Source organism: Ahaetulla prasina, chromosome 1 (assembly GCF_028640845.1).
Source record: "Ahaetulla prasina isolate Xishuangbanna chromosome 1, ASM2864084v1, whole genome shotgun sequence".
Lineage (NCBI taxonomy): Eukaryota > Metazoa > Chordata > Lepidosauria > Squamata > Colubridae > Ahaetulla > Ahaetulla prasina.
The window spans coordinates 345,769,807-345,790,971 of NC_080539.1; the positions used below are offsets into that span (position 1 = coordinate 345,769,807).

At 43.9% G+C, this 21,165-nt stretch overlaps 1 protein-coding gene across 1 annotated transcript in view; it reads right to left on the reverse strand.

Moving 5' to 3' along the window:
- The window catches only part of SYT16 (synaptotagmin 16), a 126,288-nt gene that overhangs the window by 30,521 nt on the left and 74,602 nt on the right, over positions 1-21,165 (reverse strand). Inside the window, 2 exon segments of the mRNA XM_058162921.1 lie at positions 1,929-2,182; positions 5,552-5,764. Coding sequence (XP_058018904.1) covers positions 1,929-2,182; positions 5,552-5,764 — 467 coding nt within the window.

The window sequence follows — 21,165 nt, forward strand, 5'->3', positions numbered from 1 at the left end:
AGGAGGAGAACCACCGATAAACGGTGCCTCCCACTCCCAAACTCCCTAGCCGGCGCAGCAAGATACCATGGTCGATGGTATCAAAAGCCGCTGAGAGGTCTAATAGGACCAGGGCAGATGAGTAACCCTTATCCCTGGCCCTCCAGAGATCATCCACCAACGCGACCAAAGCCATCTCCGTACTGTAACTGGGTCGAAAGCCAGATTTGAACGGGTCTAGATAGACGGTTTCATCCAGGTACTGGGGTAATTGACATGCCACCGCACTCTCTACAACCTTCGCCATAAAGCGAAGGTTGGAGACCGGACGATAATTTACTAAAACAGCTGGGTCCAGGGAAGGCTTCTTGAGGAGGGGTCTCACCACCGCCTCTTTCAAGGCAGCAGGGAAGACACCCTCCCGCAAAGAAGCATTTGTAATCCCCCGGAGCCAGCCTCGTGTCGCCTCCTGCGTGGCCAGAACCAACCAGGAGGGGTACGGGTCCAGCAAACATGTGATGGCATTCAACCTCCCCAGCAACCTGTCCATGTCCTCGGGAGTCACAGGGTCAAACTCATCCCAAACAATCCCCAACACTGGAAATTTTTAAGAAGATGTTGGATAACCATTTGTCTGAAGTGCTATAGGGTATCCTGCCTGGCAGGGGGTTGGACTAGAAGACCTCCAAGGTCCCTTCCAACTCTGTTATTCTGAGATCCAGACTTGCTATTTTCAATGCTCCAAACATAGGAAGGGGCTTAGTAGTCAACCTTGGCTCAAGTTGTTTGCATGAATTGTCACAAACAATGGGTTTGTCACTGTCACATAAAAAGAGTTGCATCAAAACACTATAAGACAGGGTACGAATATACTGTAGTATCCAGCAAGAAAACCAACTGGAGAACAAGTGCCTACTTGAACAATTCAGGCACAATGGCTACCCACAAGCGTTTACAACAAGATGCCTGTGCAATATGCAGGGGAGAGAAAGAAGGTACAAAACTAATTATATGGCATTCCCTGCCCTACATTTAAAAATATTTCAGAGGCAGTAGAAAGCAACTTCCAAGGTCTGCAAGTGGGCATCCCCCAGCACCCAGAGGCTACCATAAGAAGACAAATCATGCATTTCAAAGATTGTTTGGAGATGGAAGAAACTTGAAATGTAATTTAGCAGATTCCCTGCATGGATTGCCACTGTGACTATGTAGGACACAACTCTCAGTGCCCGATAGGAATTACAACAACATCCTGATCTCTTAAATTCTAGCAAGCAAACTTGCTCTGTTAGCAATAAATGGAGTGGAAATCCAGGAGGACAGAGATATGGATTTCTGAAACTAAGAGGAGACTCTCTAAAATAAAATCTTAGTTTTCCATTTTAATTTACAATTTGTCCAGTGGGAATAATATCAATTACTCTTGTAGGGTCATTGTGGAGCCAGGTTTCATATTTCATGTACATAATCCAAGGGATTGCAACTTGTCATGATCTTTAACAGCTCCCACTAGAGGTATGTAGCATCGTACTTGGAATTACAGTTTACAATAATACCTAGAGAAAGGGATATGACAGTTGCTTTAAATTATCTGTGCAGACATACTCAAGTAGAGAAGTTATTCATGTATCTGAGCACCAGTTATTGCCTATCTGACTTCACAACTGAACTACAAACCATGTGTTTAGATGATGAGATGATCATACAAATCCAAGAGCTTTGAAATATGAACCTTTTATATTTGCCACTTTACCGTGGACATGATCATATGAAAACCATCCTACTAAACAGGTTCAGAGAATATCCACAGTCCAAAAGATGGTGAAAGCACAAATACCCAAACTTTGTGATTCACCATGTAGTCTTAACATAGTACATGCAAAAGCAACCATTGCTACTAAGACTTCAGAGAACTACATACACTTTTATATAAAAATACCTTTTCTTACCTCTGGACTCCAAGCTGATGAGCTGTCAGTTTCATCATTCCCTTCAAATCCTTGATTGCTGAAAGCTGTTTCCATTTCCAAACTCCCTTCGGTTTCTTGTCGGCTGAGGCCGAGTGTTGCATTAACATCCACCTCAGAGTCTTTTGGCTGCCCAGAGCCCCTGCTCTCCACCACTCTCGAACTGATGGATAGAAGGTCATCTTCATGAGAAGACAGGTTGTCCTGGTAACTCAGGTGGCTGAACCCATCTAAATCTAATTCATTTCAAACAAAAGGAATATTTAGATATATACAAACTCCAATTCAGGATCCTGAAATTAAACTACATAGATTCTGAGTTACTATCATAAAATAAAACTATTCCAGTTCAAAAAAGGTTCTGAGGAGTCCAGATTTAGTTATAAATGACAAGACACTGATATCAAAGTGTCATATATGATATCATATGTGACCATAGTTAGTCCCACACTTAAGAAGTTTGTTTCATGTATACACTCCAATGATTGATTTCCTATGATGAACATCATAAAAACATATTTTCTATATCAAAGGTATGAATTTTTTTCAAGCTGAGAGCTTGATTTAATCTTTCATGGGTTTAGCCAGGATGAAGGCCCAATCAACAGAAATAGGACTAGAAGACATGTATATTTAATTAAAATAAATGACAGAATAGATAACTGCAGATTTATTTATTATTTATTTATTTATTATTCGAATTTTTATACCGTCCTTCTCCGAAGACTCAGGGCGGTCGGTATACAGCACAAATAAAACATGGATACCAAAACACTTAAAATCCAATATTAGTTAAAAATCTAATTCAATATGCTGAGTTATTAAAATAAATATGTAAAAAATCTAAAAAACCCCACTAAAACCCTCAATAAAATCGTTAGGCCAGCCCTGCTTGGTAAAAAAAGAAAGTTTTTTTAAATTTAAGATTACAAATACTTTATTTGCAGGTGTTATAGCTTTCTCCAATCCAAAGGCTCTGGGCAGGTTACAACACTAAAAATATAAAACAATGAAATATAAACTTTTTTCCAAATTGGATACCACTAGTAACAAATTACAACTGAAGGTTTGGTGCAACTGAACCATCTTAAATAACTTCTATAATGAAAGCTTTATGAAACTTTAACAGTAAACTGTTCCAAAATAAGGCAGACACAGTTATGCTATTGACATGATCTTTCTCCAAATTATTAATAATTGTAAGTGAGTGATTATGTGCCACCAAATCAGAGTTTACTCTTAGCAACCAGACATTCTGCACGACGATTTGTTCCCAATATGGCTTTTTAGGTCTTTCAACTGTGCACCCATTGCCACGATAATCAAGCTAATGTTCAAGAAGTTTAATTAACTGTGTAATGATTTCCCCCTTCTTTTATTAAAAATTACAATGAAAGAACAACTTTTAGAGGACTTCTGGAGCACCACAGTCAAGGCCCTTTGGGAGGCTAAGAATGATTCCTTCTGTACTGCAACCCCTATATCCAACAGAGCAGGGGTCTCCAAACATGGCTGGCTGGGGAATTCTGGGAGTTGAAGTCTACAAGTCTTAAAGTTGCCAAGTTTGGGGATCCCTGCAGTAGAGAAATAAAAGGGAAATGGAAGCAAAATTGGCAGAATCAGGAATAATAGAATTTGTTTCATAAAGTTCAGTTGTGCTGCTGAGATTTTCAAACATTTATAGAGCATTTTTCCCTCATTCAAGTCTTCCTTAAGTCACCCCTGCTTATCCTTTGATTTCATTAACTGAAAACCAACTCCAACCAATTCCTAGGTAAGCAAGCAAACAGACTGGCAATCGTGCACACAATTCCCTACGTGTTTGTCCCAAATCAGTCTGTTTGGAGGGCTATGGGATTTCCTTCCTACAAGAATGTTATGTTTTTCATTCCACTATGAAGGCTCCGGGCACCACTGATGTTGAACAGAACATGGTGTACATCACAGATTGTAGCTCTAACATAAGCAGTACATGTTTGATATACACTTGGCACACACCAGAGCAGTAGGCTGGAAGACAGGTTTTAAAATTTAAAATAAATAAATAAAATGGAATAAGCTTTCAGAATAGAAGTGCTTCTCTAGTGAGAAATTATTTTACACACTTCCCACACACAGCCTCCCCCAGCACACATATTCAGTGCTTTGCAAATCTGGCTTGCAGCCAGAGTATCAGTTAAGCGTTAAAATCTATTTGAAGGTTAAGAAATGTAATTCAAGGGAATCTACTGACTGCCTAAGGCTGTAATCCTATGCCTGCTCTTGGGAGCCAAGCCTTACCGAAACAAATGGGGCCTATTTCAGAATACAAATAATTCAGTTTCTTCTGAAAATGCTGCTGTGGAGTTCACTTAAAAGTTTATTGTAGGATTCCTTATAAAGACTTTCCAAAAGTTGAACTAGCTATACTAGAAACAGTCGGTGAGATATATTCCAAAGTGCATGGTACACCAACTCCAGGTTTTTTCCAACTTGGCATTCTCTCTCTGGACGGTGGTAATTGGAGAAGTCTGATCTAAACCAATGTTTGTCAGCTTCAGCGACCTCAACCTTAGCATGCTGGTTGGACAATTCTGGGAGTTGAAGTCTACCCATCTTAAAGTTGTTGCAGTTGAGAAAGACTGATCATTTAGACCAAGCAACCTGGCTAAAAACCACCTTGACTCATTTTCTGAAGCTGTATCTCAGGACCCTATGCTACTCACAGAGTTGTCATCAGCAAAGACATCTTGATAAATACAGATAGTCCTCAACTTCTGATCACAATTGAGTCCAAATTTTCTGTTGCTAAATAAGACAGTTGTTAAGTGGGTTTTGCCTCCATTTTATGACCTTTCCTGCCACAGTTGTTAAGTTAGTAACACGGTTGTTAAATGAGTCTTCTCCGTTGACTTGTAAGAAGGCCACAAAAGTTGATCATATGACCCCACAACACTGCAACCCTCATAAATACATGCCAGTGTCTGAATTTTGCTCATGTTACCACAGGGAATGCTGCAAAGGTTGTTATGTGTGAAAAATGGTCATAAGGCACTTTTTTCAGTGTCGTCGTAACTTTGAATAGCCACTAAACAAATGGTTGTTAGTTGAGGACTACCTGTAAGTTTGTCTTATCATAAAATGGTATGAATTGTGCTTTCTTAAGGAAACAGAGTGATGGCTAAAGCAATAATGATTAGTTTACCCAAATCAAATGTTCATTATATCAACCTATTAAGGTTGTTAGATGTAGAAGTTATGGGAGAAGTTAAAAAGCTTGTAAGTGAACACCTGTTTCCCAAATACTCCTAAAAATATTTTATTCCTTTTTTTTGCCCATTTCATTTTTGAAGTGATGAGTTTATTTTAGATTAATATTATAAGCTTTTGATTCTATGTATTTTGTCATCTTTACTGTTAAGTTTTGACTAATTTTAAGAGAGGCTTAGCAGAAGCGGTGCTAGTATGAGATGATGTCAATAGGTCTTCAACCCTGGAGCAAATGCTAGACATGTTGTTGACCACTTGTATATCCCTTGACTGAGCCAAACTGGATGCATTTTTTTTGTTTATCTCTGCAATTTCCATTCATGGTTGTTGGTTTTTTTGAAAGAGTTATAAAATACCTTCACTTTCAGAGGCCTCAGTACTGTATTCTTCATGATTTGACAACAAGCTGTTAAATTTTGGCCTGTGCTCCAAACCTGCTTGGATCCCTTTTTCAGAAACTCCTGATCGAAAGCTCTGCGAACGAGAAACTGAGATCTCAAACTGTTTAATCACCTCTTCATCACTGTCTGAGGATGTTGTTAGATCTTCATCATCCCCATAACTGTTCACTGAGAGAAAAAGAGACATACAGAATATTTTGACAGCCCAGGAGGCAGAATCATCTTACAAGCTCAGAAAGACAAAACAAGGCAAGAGCCACGGGATACAGGATCTCGAATGAGCTACTGGTGTTTTACCAAGAGGTGTGCCATCTTTCTGCTCGTGATCTTCATAACAACAATGAATGTTTTTTTTTACTCCTCTTCCTAGTCGTCAATCCATTTTTTTCTTTCCCTTAAGACAGGGGTGTCAAACTCAAGGCCCAGGACCCGGATCATGGGGTACTTAAATCTGGCCCACAGGACTACCCTGGAAAGAGTGAAGGACTGGCCTGTGGTGGTGCTGCTGCTAGTGAAAACAGGCTCCTGAGCTCCGTTTTCAGCTGCTACAGCCTCCTGCAACCTTCTTCCAGTGAAAATGGAGCTCGGGTGGCCCTCCTGAGCTCTGTTTTCACTGGAAGAGGGTTGCAAGAGGCTGTGGCAGCTCAGGAGCTCATTTTCACTGGCAGATTACTTGGGCCACTATAGGTGCCCCCAACATGAGTGACATCAAGCTGGCCATGCCCACCCTGGCCACACCCACCTCATCCCTCCAAGGTCAAACACAACCCTGATGTGGCCCTCAATGAAATAGAGTTTGACACCCCTGCTTTAAGAGGATGTTTAATATTTTTTGTTTCATTTGAAGTAATTCATTTGATTTTCTAATATCTCAATAATAAATGTAAACTTTCAAGGGTTTTCTACCAATCAACTTTATCCTGAATGAAGATGTCAAATGCAAACAAAGAGGAAGCATTCACATTATATCCCTCAAATGAGCAATGGAATTAACTCTGTAGCTGAAAAGGCAAACCTAGTAACTGTAAATTAGACACTGCTCAACTTGCTCCCCAAATCCTCCACGGTGTTCATATGAGCCATACATGATGAGTAGATACTTAAAATGCTATTTGGCTTAGACATTTATTTATGCATCACCGTTATTAATATTTTTAAACATAGTTTACAAAGAGCTGTGATGGGAATGGGAAAGGAAATATTTACTGGAGATCAATGATTATCATCTGAACTTAATTACAAATGCAAAAGCCTCCCCAACTATTCCAATCGCCATTCGATCCTGAAGGATAAGGTATACTCATGTCATAAATGAACCTGGATAGCATTTCAAGATCAGCTGCAATACTCCATATCAATTATTTCTCTCTGCTATCAATGTATGGGATACAGACAATTTCTGCATAGAAAATGCCATTAAAAGTCCTGCTGTCAGGGTTCCAACTGATGCCCTAATTAAACCATGAGCCTTGAGCCAAGCTTCAAAAGAAATCCAGTTGTTATTAGGAGCAACATATCTGCACGTACCCAAATGAAGCCAGCTCTGCCCCATGTAATTTACAGCCCAATTATGACCCAGTTTCCCCCCTCCTCCCAGGGTGTTGCTCCTAATAAATAACTGGATTTCTTTTGAAACCTGGCTCGAGGCTCATGGTTTAGGCCATGGATGTTTTGTGAGTTGAAACCCAACTTCTTTCCTACCGTGTTTCCCCAAAAATAAGAACCTGTCTTATAGTTTTTTAAACCCCGAAATAAGTGTTTGGCCTTATTTTCGGGGATGTCTTATTATTTTGGGGCACATGGAGCAAGACGGGGCTCCTCTTTCTGTCTTACCTGATTTCCAGCTCTGTCTCCCTAACCCTAACCAGAGGAAATAGTGGGGATCGGCTGCCCGCGCGTGTAAATATTTTCAGGGAGGACTTATTTTTGGGGTGGTGGTGGTGTTATTTTAGCACATACGCTCAAAAGCCTGATTGGGCTTATTATCAGGGGATGTCTTATTTTAGGGGAAACAGGGTACTTGGTCAAAGTCATAGTTTTAATCATCACACGATTCACTTTTTAAATGTAGTCAGTCAGTCAAAAGCTCTGCAAAAACTCTGACATGGGGTGGTAATCACCATGAAGTCTTGTGCTACTGTTGATTAAGGCAGCAGAACTGATGGGATTATGAAGAAAGCATGCCTGATAGATCTCCAAGTCCGCTGGGCCAGGGGTCTCCAACCTTGGCAACTTTAAGACTTGTGGACTTCAACTCCCAGATACAAAACACAGTAAGGCTAACAACATGTTTGTGCAAAAGAATAACTAGCCCTCAAAGACACGCACTCCATATTCTTTTCATATATTTTTGGCAATACTGAAAAAACAATCTGCATTGCCAGAGCTGTATTCCTTTATCCTTAAAAAAAAAAACCAGAACAACATAGTAACACACTTGACAGCTGGTATATTGAAATGCATCTGACTGTGTGTGTGTGTGTGTATGTGTGTGAGAAAAAGAGAGAGAGAGAATGAGCACGCACACACACACAAATTGTCACTTATATCTACCACTCCCCCACCCTAGCAGTTCCCAAAGGAAAGATTTCTCCTGTTGTTTGCCTGGATACAGATGGCAAAAAAATAAATAAATTAAAAACCAAGAAGCGGCACACTATTTTTTTTGTATCAATTAGTAGATGATGGTGTTGAAACACCTGCTCTTTCCTAGCCAAATTTGAAAGCTTAGCTCATCCCTAAACTCACTCTAGAAATATCCCAAAGCTTTGCAATGAGGCTGTAGGTCATAGCAATGAGCTTTGCAATGAGGCTTAGGTTGTAGCAAAGCTGGCTGAGGAATTCTGGGAGTTGAAGTCCACAAGTCTTAAAGTTGCCAAGTTTGGAGACCCCTGTTGTAGGCATAGAAAAGTCAAGCATTTGCAAGCCTAAAATAATGTAGCAAATGCTTCAATGTCAGAGTCACAGAACTGGTCTTATACTAACTAGGCACAAGAATCCAGTCTATCTATTAACTGAGAATACCTATTTCTAACTTCCATACCCATGCATTTCATGTAAGTGCATACTATGTGTAGCTGTGAGTATACAGAGCATAAAGATTTCAACCTCCACTTCTTTTCCCTTTACTCTTCTCTATCCATAATGCTAGATAATAATATGGTCTTGGCTCTCCTTTATGTAACTACCGTATATACTCGAGTATAAGCCGAGTTTTTCGGCACGTTTTTTGTGCTGAAAAACGCCCCCTCGGCTTATACTCGAGTCTACCCTTGCAGAGCCGACCCAGGGAGAGGGTTTTTTGCCCTCGGGAACAGCTGGGCCGGCAGGGCGAGCCCAAATGCTGCCGGCATGCTTTGCCAGCTCGGCCGGCTCGTTTTGGGGCGGCGGCTGGCCTCCGGCGTTTTCTCCCGCCGTTTTTTGAGGGCGGCGGCGGTGGTCGGCGGAGGGGGCGGGGGGCGGAGGGGGCGTTCGACATTTTCGCCCCCCTCTCACTCGTCCTCCTCTTGCCCGCGGTGGGGGCGGAGGGGGCGTTTGTCACCCTCGCCCTCCTCTCCGAAAAGCCGAAATTGAGTGCGAAGCGGCAGTGGGGTGGGTGGGTGGGGAGGCCGCCGTGAGTGCCGGCTGGGGAGCCCGGGAGCCAATCCCGGCTCCCCAGCCGGCACTCACGGCGGCCTCTGCCGCTCGCACTCAATTTCGGCTGAGAGGAGGCGAGTGACAAACAAATAGAGTTCTTCTCGCTTGTTTGTCACCCTCGCCTCCTCTCCAGCCGAAATTGAGTGCGGCAGTGGGGTGGAGGCCGCCGTGAGTGCCGGCTGGGGAGCCCGGGATTGGCTCCTGGCTCCCCAGCCGGCACTCACGCGGCCTCCCCTGCCGCCGCACTCAATTTCGCTGAGGAGGGCGAGAGACAAACAAATAGAGTTCTTCGCTTGGCGTTTGTCACCTCGCCCTCCTCTCCGGCCGAAATTGAGTGCGGCAGTGGGGTGGGGAGGCCGCCGTGAAGTGCCGGCTGGGGAGCCCGATTGGCTCCTGGGCTCCCCAGCCGGCACTTCACGGCGGCCTCCCTGCCGCTCGCACTCAATTTCGCCGAGAGGAGGCGAGTGACAAACAAATAGAGTTCTTCTCGCCTTGGCGTTTGTCACTCGCCTCCTCTCGAAAGCCGAATTGAGTGCGAGCGGCAGTGGGGTGGAGGCCGCCGTGAAGTGCGGCTGGGGAGCCCGGATTGGCTCCTGGGCCCCCAGCCGGCACTTCACGCGGCCTCCTGCCGCCGCACTCAATTTCGCTGGAGAGGAGGCGAGTGACAAACAACAGAGTTCTTCTCGCCTTGGCGTTTGTCACTCTCGCCTCCTCTCCAGCCGAAATTGAGTGCGAGCGGCAGTGGGGTGAGGCCGCCGTGAAGTGCCGGCTGGGGAGCCGGGATTGGCCCTGGGCTCCCCAGCCGGCACTTCACGGCGGCCTCCTGCCGCCGCACTCAATTTCGAGAGGAGGGCAGAGTGACAAACAACAGAGTTCTTCGCTTGGCGTTTGTCACTCTCGCCTCCTCTCCGGCGGTGAGTGCGGCTGGGGAGCCCGGGATTGGCCCTGGCCCCCAGCCGGCACTTCACGGCGGCCTCCCCTGCCGCCGCACTCAATTTCGGCTGGAGAGGAGGGCGAGGTGACAACGCCTCCGCCCACCGCGGGCAAGAGGAGGACGAGTGAGAGGCGAAATGTCGAACGCCTCCGCCTCCGCCGACCACCGCCGCCGCCATCAAAAGCGGCGGAAGAAAACGCCGAGGCCAGCCGCCGCCCAAACGAGCCGGCCGAGCTGGCAAAGCATGCCGGCACTTCAATCCCGGGCTCCCCCAGCCGGCACTTCACGGCGGCCTCCCCCCACCCACCCACCCACCCCCACTGCCGCTTCGCACTCAATTTCGGCTTTTCGGAGAGGACGGCGAGTGTCAAACGCCAAGGCGAAGAACTCTCTTTATTTGTTTGTCACTCTCGCCTCCTCTTACTGCCTCCTCTCGCCTCGGAGGGGCGGAGGGGCGTTGTCACGAATACATCCCAATAAAATGCAAAGGTTTCAAAGCATGTTTTGGAAAAGCAGCGAGGATGGGGAGAATGCTGCCTTGAATGTGAAAAGAAACGTGGAAAACTCCAACTACAGTATAAAAAAAAAACATTTGCACTCAGTACTTTTTATTTTATTTTATTTTTTGCCAAGTTTTCCCCAGGGTTTTTTTTCCCCCCTATGGAAATTGGGGAGGTGGGGAGAAAGAGGTGAAAAAGAAAAGCCTCTTGGAAAGCGGAGAAATACGGCAAGAACAAACAATTTCTCCCCCCCCGAGAGGGGGGGAGGAGGAGGAGGAGGAGAGATGGGGGCATTGCAAGCTAGGGTGGGAAGAAGGAGGAGGAAGAAGAAGGGAGGCAAAAGAAACCGACCCTCGCGCAGATCAGCAAATTAGCTTTCCTTCTCCAAACCAATTTTTTTTAAAAAAAAAAACCCGTTCTACCCAGAGCAAATGGCAAATAAGCAGCCCGTTTTGAGTCTGATTATTGTTTCGCGGTGGTTGGCCTCTCTGATCTCCTTGTACATGACAAGGCACCTCTAACCCCGCGCTTTGTGGTTGTTATTGGTAATTCTCCTCTCCTTCTTCCATTGGAGTCCTCTCCTTCCTTTCCGAACGGGCGGGCGATTTACCTTCTCTGCCTCTTTTTATTTTCCTGGAGGTGGAGGTGTATTCCTAAGGATGCCTTCAGTGCTGGGGAAGGAGCCGATCCATGGAGGGGAGGGGGGCGACGCTGCCGAGAAGCCGCTGCTTACAGAGAGCGAAAGAGCCAGGGAGACCTTGGCATAGGTGGGCGGCTGGTGTAAGGCAGGGCAGAACCTTCGACCCGCAAGGATCCCGGGAGGTGGGGGACGAAAGAGAGGCAGAGAAGGAGGAGGAGGAAGGAAAAGAAAGAAAAGGGGGAGTGAAAATAAGAGCAGTCCGAGCAATAAATAAATATTGCTGGGCTGCTTTCCAAAAATCCTCAGCACGGAACTAAAAGTTGCAAGTGTTTTGTGAGTTCAAACAGTCCCTTCCAGACTAACACGTTTCATTAAAAGATACAAAGTTTGGTAAACTGAAGCTCGCTCTGTCCAATGCAAAAAAAACATCATCATCATATAATAATAATAATAATGATAATAATAATAATAATAATGATGATGATAATGATAATAATGATAATGATAATGATAATGATAATAATGATAATGATAATAATAATAATAATAATAATGATGATAATAATGATAATAATGATAATAATGATAATGATAATAATAATAATAATAATAATAATGATGATGATGATGATGATGATAATGATAATAATAATAATAATAATAATAATAATAATAATAATAATAATAATAATAATAATAATATTCAGCCGTGCTTCGCTTTGATGGCAGCCTGGCGTAAAATGGGGGCAGGGGATACATACAGTTAGGGAAAATAACAAAACAATGTTTTGGGCTCAATTGCAGTCTTAAATTGAGGACTACGGTACTTGCAATTTGAACCTTATTGGACACTTCATTCCTGGAGGGTTTTTAAAGAACAGACTGGACAATCCTTTGTCTGAAACAGTATAGGATCTCTTGCTTGAGGAGTGGGGACTGGACTAGAAGATCACTGTTAGTTTGGGATATGTTCAGAGCCCACACATCTGATGACATAAAAAAATTGGCAAAGTCATCTCAAGTCACTTTGGCCGTTATTCCAGGTGGGCTTACATCTGTATTGCAGCCCCTAGATGTCAGTTTAAATAAACCTTTCAAGGACCATGTGCGAAGGATGTGGCATGAATGGATGACATCTGGTCAAGCTCGTCTGACAAAAGTTGGAAATCTGAGAAAGCCAGACATAGAACTAATAGCACAGTGGGTTCGTGATGCATGGGAAGATATTCCAGAGGACATGGTGCAACGTGCCTTCAAGAAATGTGGCATTAGTAATGCTATGGATGGCAGTGAAGACAGCGCATTGTATGAGAGTGACAGCAGTGATGATGACGACTGTGAACTCAGTGATGACGACAACGTATATGCGGATAACATCACAGAAGCTGAAGTAGCTGAAGCTCTGTTTGGACAAACAGATGATGAGGAGGACTCCTCAGGGTGCCGTCAGCCAAACAGTGTCGACTGGCGGCCCCCAGGGGGAGGGCCTTCTCTGTGGGAGCTCCGACCCTGTGGAACGAACTTCCCCTCGGACTTCGACAATTACCTGACCTTAGGACCTTTCATGAACTTAAAACTTATTTATTTCGTATGGCTGGACTAGCCTGATTTTATTTTATTGGATGGGTTTTTAAATTTTGTGATTTTACGGGAGTCGTTTTAACATTTTGGGCATTTAAATTAGTTTTTTAAGGGATGTTTTTAATTATTGTGTGTATTTATATTTTATCTGCCTGTTCACCGCCCTGAGTCCTTCGGGAGAAGGGCGGTATACAAATTAAAATATTATTATTATTATTATTATTATTATTATTATTATTATTATTATTATTATTATTATTATTATTATTATTATTAAAGTAAAAGCTATGGTTTCCTACAATTAGTCACTGGAAGAAACAGGGTGCTAAGATACTTTATTCTTTTGTCTTATCTAAAAAGGTTTTTCTTTCACTCTTGAGACGTATGTACTGCATGGCCAAGAACCTAAACCTAATGTTCACTCAAAAGATTGCAGATGAAAACAGAAGGGTTTCTTGCAGTAATATAAGCTTCCTTACAGAACCATTGAAAATATTACCACTATGGCATAAATGAAATTTGTTGTTCATTCTGACAATACATAAATATGGCCATTTCATTTCATTTCCAACTCTTTGGGAATGTTTAACATTCTCTCTCTACTTCCATTTGGAGAAGTCATGTTACATCCATACAACTAACTGCTGTTTTTACAGTTAGAAACCCCCAGTTCTGTTCACATTGTCAATCCATATGTCTCCAATATGACAGAAGCAAAGCAGAGAAGTGGCCCACCAAATATTCTTTATAAAAATTGTTCTTCTAAAGATTCCACACTCTTCTCAGCATCCCAAACAGAAGGTCATGGATCAAATCTACTTTTTGGGTTCTTTTTTGGCCTAAGAAATACTGTTCACATCTGCTGTAAAACATTCTTTCTACAATTTGGTATGTTTATACTAGTCCATACTATTTTAGTGGGGAAGACCATTTACTTAATTCATTATAGCCACAATTTTTCCATTACAGAATTCAGCTTAATTCTAGCTTAATCAAAATAACCACAGATTATTGGATGATGAAGGATGCAAAAGAGTTAACCAACATGGGAAAGTCTTTTTGTTTCTTACTGTAATTGAGAAGCTAAAATCTAACACTTTCTCTTCCAATCTGAACACAGTCATTAGCTAGCACAGATCTCATTCTAGTCGCACAGATACCTTCAATTTTAGCTATTTTAACTCTGCCAATGTCTCTCATATGTGTCAAGCTCAATTATATCTCAGAACAAGAATAACAGTGCCAGGCCGAGAGCTGGACTGTTTCTTTAATCACACACACACAAGAATTAAAGTGCAGGGGATGCTTTGATTGTCATCTAAACTATTCACGGTGAAGCTACTTCTCATTCCCATTTGCCATGTTTTTATTCATCCTATTATCCCCCTGTCTCAAATGTCATATTTTCACCTGCTCCACAGAACAATCTTCTTTGTTCACAGCTTGCAAGTAAATATTTACCTCTTGAGATGAACTATCTACCAAAGAATTCACTTCCTTAGAGCACAAATGTGTATTCAGAAGTCATACTTCACACGCAGGCACTTATTTCCATCAAATTCTCTCCTCCTTATCCTCATTACCTTGGCTACCTCCTTCAATGCATAGATGATTTTCTGTCCTGACTTTGAGGTATAGTATTGCAAATCACAGCACCAGCTTCCAGTATAGATTTTATTTCTTGTGATCTATAGGAACGAACCTGGAAACTAGGATAGGATTATTATTATTATTATTATTATTTTATTAAATTTTTATACCGCCCTTCTCCCGAAGGACTCAGGGCGGTGTACAGCCAAAGTAAAAACAAAGATATATACAGTTTAAAACAACAATTAAAAAGAGCAAATTTTAAAGGCCGATTATTAAAATTTAAATTAAAAAGTTAAAAAATATTAAAACCCCAATTAAAATACATCACTAATTATGCCAGTCCCGCTTTAATGAATAAATATGTTTTGAGCTCACGACAGAAGGTCCGAAGATCGGGCACTTGACGCAGACCGGGGAAGTTCATTCCAGGCGTCACTGCCCCCACAGAAGGCCCTACTCCTGGGGCCGCCAGCCGACACTGTTTGGCGGACGGCACCTGAGGAGACCCTCTCTGTGCGAGCATCTGGTCGGTGGGAGGCAAAGGTAACAGCAGGCGGTCTCGTAAGTACCGGGTCCTAAGCCATGGGCGCTTTAAAGATAGTTACCAAAATCTTGAAGCGCACCCGAAAGACCACAGGAAGCCAGTGCAAGCTACGGAGCAGCGATGTCACGTGGGAGCCACGAGCGGCTCCGTTACTACTCGCGCAGCCGCATTCTGGACTAACTGCAGCCTCCGGGTGCACCTCAAGGCAGCCCCATGTGAGAGCATTGCAATAATCCAGCCTAGGCGTAACCAGGCGTGGTGACCGTGCATAAGGCATCCCGATCAAGGAAGGGCGCAACTGGCGAACCAGGCGAACCTGGTAAAGGCCCTCCTGGCGGCCGCCAGGTGTTCATCAAAAGACAGCCGTCCGTCCAGGAGGACACCCAAGTTGCGAACCGCCTCCTTTGGGGCCACTAACTGCTTCAACAGTCAGCTGCGGATGCAGCTGACTGTACCGGATGCCGGCATCCACAGCCACTCCGTCTTGGAGGATTGAGCTTGAGTCTGTTTCTCCCCATCCAGACCCGTACAGCTTCCAGGCACCGGGACAGCACTTGACCGCCGTTGGGGTGGTCCGGGGTGGAAAAGTACAGCTGAGTATCATCAGCGTACAGATGATAACTCACCCCGAAACCACTGATGACCTCACCCAGCGGCTTCATATAGATGTTGAACAGGGTGGGCGAGAGAATCGACCCCTGAGGCACCCCACAAGTGAGGCGCCTCGAGGACGACCTCTGCCCCCCTGTCAACACCGTCTGCGACCGGTCAGAGAGATAGGAGGAGAACCACCGATAAACGGTGCCCCCCACTCCCAATCCCTCCAACCGGCGCAGCAGGATACCATGGTCGATGGTATCGAAGCGCTGAGAGATCTAATAGGACCAAGGCAGAGGAGCAACCTGTCCCTGGCCCTCCAGAGGTCATCCACCAACGCGACCAAAGCCGTCTCCGTGCTATAACCGGTCGGAAGCCGGACTGGAACGGGTCCAGATAGACAGTTTCCTCCAGGTGCCGGGGAGCTGCCATGCAACCACCTCTCAACAACCTTCGCCACAAAGCGAAGGTTGGAACTGACGATAATTACTCAAAATAGCTGGGTCCAGGAAGGCTTCTTGAGGAGAGGTCTCACCACCGCCTCCTTCAAGGCGGCGGGAAAACCCTTCCATCAAAGAAGCATTTATAATCCCTGAGCCAGCCTCGTGTCACTTCCTGAGCAGCCAGCACTAACCAGGAAGGGCACGGGTCCAGTAAACATGTAGTTGCATGTAACCTCCCAGCAACCTGTCCATGTCCTCGGGAGCCACAGAATCAAACTCATCCCAAATAACCTCAACAAGACGCGTCTCTGTCGTCCCGGCTGGATCATCGCAATCTTGGTCCAAACTATCCCGAAGCTGAACGATTTTATCGTATAGATAACCGTTAAACTCCTCAGCTCGTCCCTGCAAGGGGTCATCCCGTCCCTCTTGATGGAGGAGGGAACGGGTCACCCGAAACAGGGCGGCCGGGCGGTTATCTGCCGATGCAATGAGGGTGGAAACGTGAGGCGCCGCCTCCCTCATTGCCACTAGGTAGGTCCTAGTAAAGGACCTCACTAGTGTCCGATCAGCCTCGGAACAGCTAGACCTCCAAACACTCTCCAGGCGTCTTCTCCGGCGTTTCATCTCTCTCAGCTCCTCGGAAAACCAGGGAGCCAATTGAGATCTACGCCGGGTCAGAGGCCGCAAAGGCGCGACACGGTCCAAAGCCCCAGCCGCAGCCCGTTCCCAGGCCGCAACCAGTTCTTCAGTCGTGCCGTGGGTAAGATCCTCAGGAAGCGGCCCAAGCTCCGTCAGGAACCTCTCCGGGTCCATCAGGCGCCTGGGGCGGGACCAACGCATTGGCTCCGTCTCCCTGCGGTGGTGGCGGTCTGAAAGTCTAGGCGAAGAAGAAAATGATCTGACCATGACACGGTCCAAAGCCCCAGCCGCAGCCCGTTCCCAGGCCGCAACCAGTTCTTCAGTCGTGCCGTGGGTAAGATCCTCAGGAAGCGGCCCAAGCTCCGTCAGGAACCTCTCCGGGTCCATCAGGCGCCTGGGACGGAACCAACGCATTGGCTCCGTCTCCCTGCGGTGGTGAGCGGCGGTCTGAAAGTCTAGGCGAAGAAGAAAATGATCTGACCATGACACCGGTTCTTTCACTAAATCTCCTAAATCCAGATCATTTACCCACTGACCAGAGATAAAAATCAAGTCTAGCGCGCCTCCCCCAATGTGTGTAGGGCCATCAGTTACTTGAATCAGGTCCAAGGCCGTCATGGAGGCCTGGAACTCCTGAACCACCGTCGACGACAAGCCGGCAGATGGCAGGTTGAAATCCCCCAAGACCAGTAGTCTGGGGATCTCCACCGCCACGCCAGCGGATAGGATAGGATAGGATAGGATAGGATAGGATAGGATAGGATAGGATAGGATAGGATAGGACAGCACAGCACAGCACAGCACAGCACAGCACAGCACAGCACAGCACAGCACAGCACAGAACAGAATTTTTTATTGGCCAAGTGTGATTGGACACACAAAGAATTTGTCTTGGTGCATATGCTCTAAGAAAAGATCATCAAGAATTCTAAGGTACAACACTTAATGATAGTCATAGTAAACATTGTAATGATAGTCATACTAAACAGTGTAAATGGCAATCATCTATTACTTTTTGTTTATAAGGATATGTCCCTTCATATGAAAGGAAAGAGCAGGATAAGCTGGATAGATAAGAGCATCTGGAGTGGTGTCTAGAGATAATGGCAAGGAACAACTACGCTACTGGAATTCTACCACAACAAAAGCCTCAGAATTAAGGCATTAAACCTGGAAAAATTTAAGAAAGGGATTTTTGCTGTAAAACTAGTTGCTATGTGGGCATGTACTGCATTTCATGCAGTAACTCTGTAAGTGGCATTTAATTTTTTTAAAAAAAATGCATGTAACTAATCAAAGATAAAAAGATTATAATTGCTTTACTATAGATGTATGCCGTCTATTTCAGTGGGGGTGGGGGTGTCTCTGAGAGGGCTTTTTATCGAAGGTACATGGCCTGTAAGATCCACTCATGGAATAGCAAACAACTAAGAACTTCCTGGCATGCATGGTTGGGAGGTAAAGGATTAGGGGAATGTACCAATCAATGTTTAACATGGTCTGGGCAGAACATGTTATAATTTAGAATTGTAAGCCTCCAAGAGTCCCTTGGCTGAGATAGGAGGTGATAGTAAGGTAGGTAGTTGGTAGGTAGGTAGATGATAGATGGATGGATGGATGGATGGATAGATAGATGATAGATAGATAGATAGATAGATAGATAGATAGATAGATAGATAGATAGATAGATAGATAGATAGAGATAGAGATAGATAGATAGATAGATAGATAGATAGATAGATAGATAGATAGATAGATAGATAGATAGATAGATAGATAGATAGATAGACAATACAATTCACAATCAAACCAACTTTTGTTGGATTCTGTGTATCCTGTGAAAAAGGTTCTGTGTGCTTGAAGACAAAATAAAGTAATCAATTTAGGGAAGGAAGGAAGGAAGGAAGGAAGGAAGGAAGGAAGGAAGGAAGGAAGGAAGGAAGGAAGGAAGGAAGGAAGGAAGGAAGGAAGGAAGGAAGGAAGGAAGGAAGGAAGTTGGATTACTTTATTCCGCTTTGCACCATGAATCTTCTATCTCAGTGATGACTATAATAGTCTTTGTCCAGTTCTTCAGCATTCTGGAAGCTGTAATTCAGTCTGTAAAAGTTGGTTTGATTGTGAATTGTGTTGTAACAGCCTTTTATTATGTATTTTTCATATAACATACATGTGTCTACTGGAGAAGCAATTGTCCTGGGCAGGAGGTAGTTGGCAAGAGAAAACATATTTTAAACAATAGCGATGCAGCATTGCTTGCAAGTTTGCTGAAAGGGAGTTAAGAAGGTTTATTCTAAGAGAACCACTAAGTGTAGCTAGTGAAGTCATTGAGTAAAGAGAATAGAAGGATTTTTAAAAGAAGAATGTATAAAATCAGAAATGTTCAAAAGAATGGAAGAGTTCTTGGTCCTGGTCTAATTCAGAGAGAGAATGTAGAAAAAGATTTGGTTAACAAGCATCTCTATGTCAATTAGCAAGATACACTAACCAAGAAAACATTGTTAATAAACATAATGAAGCCATAACCATAACAAAACATCATTAAGTTATTCCCATCAAGCATAGTAAATTTTGAAGTAACATTGAACTGGCAATCTCAAGAAGCTTGTAAATATCAAAAGTACAAAATATTGTTTGCTTCTTGATGAAAGTTAATAGCTCCTAACCATCTGTCAAGCCAATTGTATTTTCTGCTTCCATATAAAAGTTTTAAAGAAGCAGTTGATAACTCAGTGGAATCTCACTGCTAAAAAAAATCCTTTCAGATGCTAGGAAGAAATTACAGAAACTGTAACAACCAAAGAATTCTCAACTGCTGCTTTCAGGATTAATGATGTCAGCCATGAATCTGGGACAATCAGTCTGCAATAGGTAGGTAGACAATGGATCTGCAGGAACTGAGAGCACTTCTCCTGGATTTCATATCCAGTGGGCTCTCCCAATCCTATCAGAGATACCACAGACTGAATTTGGGATCTCATAAATCTAAAGCAAGTGTGAAGATTAACGGGACCAAGATCCGATATAAAGAAGGTGAGAACATACAGGCCATTACAACAACAATGCACGAGAAATTATTGGTTCTTGCTCATTTAGGAAACGCAGGAGGAAATGTACTGTAATATTTGAACCTGAGATATATAACTCTCTATATTGAAGTTTGACACTTAAGAGTTGTAATAGGTTATAATGTGTGAGTGTTTATAGAAACCATTTCCTGATGGTAAAAGGTGTGCATAGACTCTCAGGATTAGCTAGAATAGATGGTAGCATCTGGCTGACCTTGGCAATCCACTCAAAGCTAGGAAGATTTGGATTTGGCTAGTATTTGGCTGGAAACCCCTAGGAAACAATGGATGGAAACTAATCAAGGAGAGAAGCAATGCAGAACTAAGAAAAAAATTCCTAACAGTGAGAACAATTAACCAGTGGAGCAGTTGCCTCCAAAGGGTGTGTTGTGACCTAGGCCCAAGTAGGTAGTAATAAACTCAGTCCATGAAAAAACAAGCAAACTTTATTCAAACAGCTGGGAATTACTTCATTCCCAGCATCGTTTAACTCAAAGTAAAATAAATGCCTCCCAACACAAATTCCTCAGTTCCCTTGAAAACCTTGGTCCAATTAGACAAACTGCCAAAGGCCCTTCCTGGCAAACATCCAGAAGCCACAAAAACAAAGACGTAGACGAAGCAGAAGACGAAGCAGAAGACGCAGCTACAACATTGTTTTCCAGCAAAGGCCAAACGGTGGTGCTGATCTGCTTTAAGCCTTATGGGAGGGGCCAATGATCTCTTGGCCCTACTCCCGAATTGTCCTCTCTGCTTGAGCTGCTCTTGCCTTCTGGCAGCTTTCCTCATGCGTGTATTAGGAACAAGCTCCTCCTGTTCCTCTGCCTCACTACTATCAGGCTCTGGAGGCTCTGGAGTCCGCACCTCACTTCCCAATGGCCCTGGCCTCACCTCAGCCTCATCGCTGTCTGACTCCATTGCCAGCTCAGTAGGCTGCTGATGGACCACAACAGGTTGTGGGTGCCCCATCGCTGGAGGTTTTAAGAAGAGACTGGAGAGCCACTTGTCTGAAATGGTTTAGGGTCTCCTGCTTGAGCAGAGGGTTGGACTAGAAGATCTCCAAAGTCCCTTCCAGTTCTGTTTATTCTGTTGTTCTGCTAAATATCACTATGTCTACCTTCGGAAGTTTAAAAAAAAATGGAAGAATGCAGTGATGAACCCCAGTATTGTTGTTGCGATGAAAAGTGTGAGGATTTTTCAATGTCATAATCAGGAGTCTTCAAGGAGACTTCAGTTTATGGGCTCTCAGACAGTTTTAACAACAAGTTATGGCTGCAGGTGATTTTATGGCTCATATATCACAGGGGTTGCTTGGCCAGATAGTGGAATTGCATTTACAAATTCAATTGCAATTGAAAGCTAGTGTAATACCATCCGTGATCACAAGGACTTTT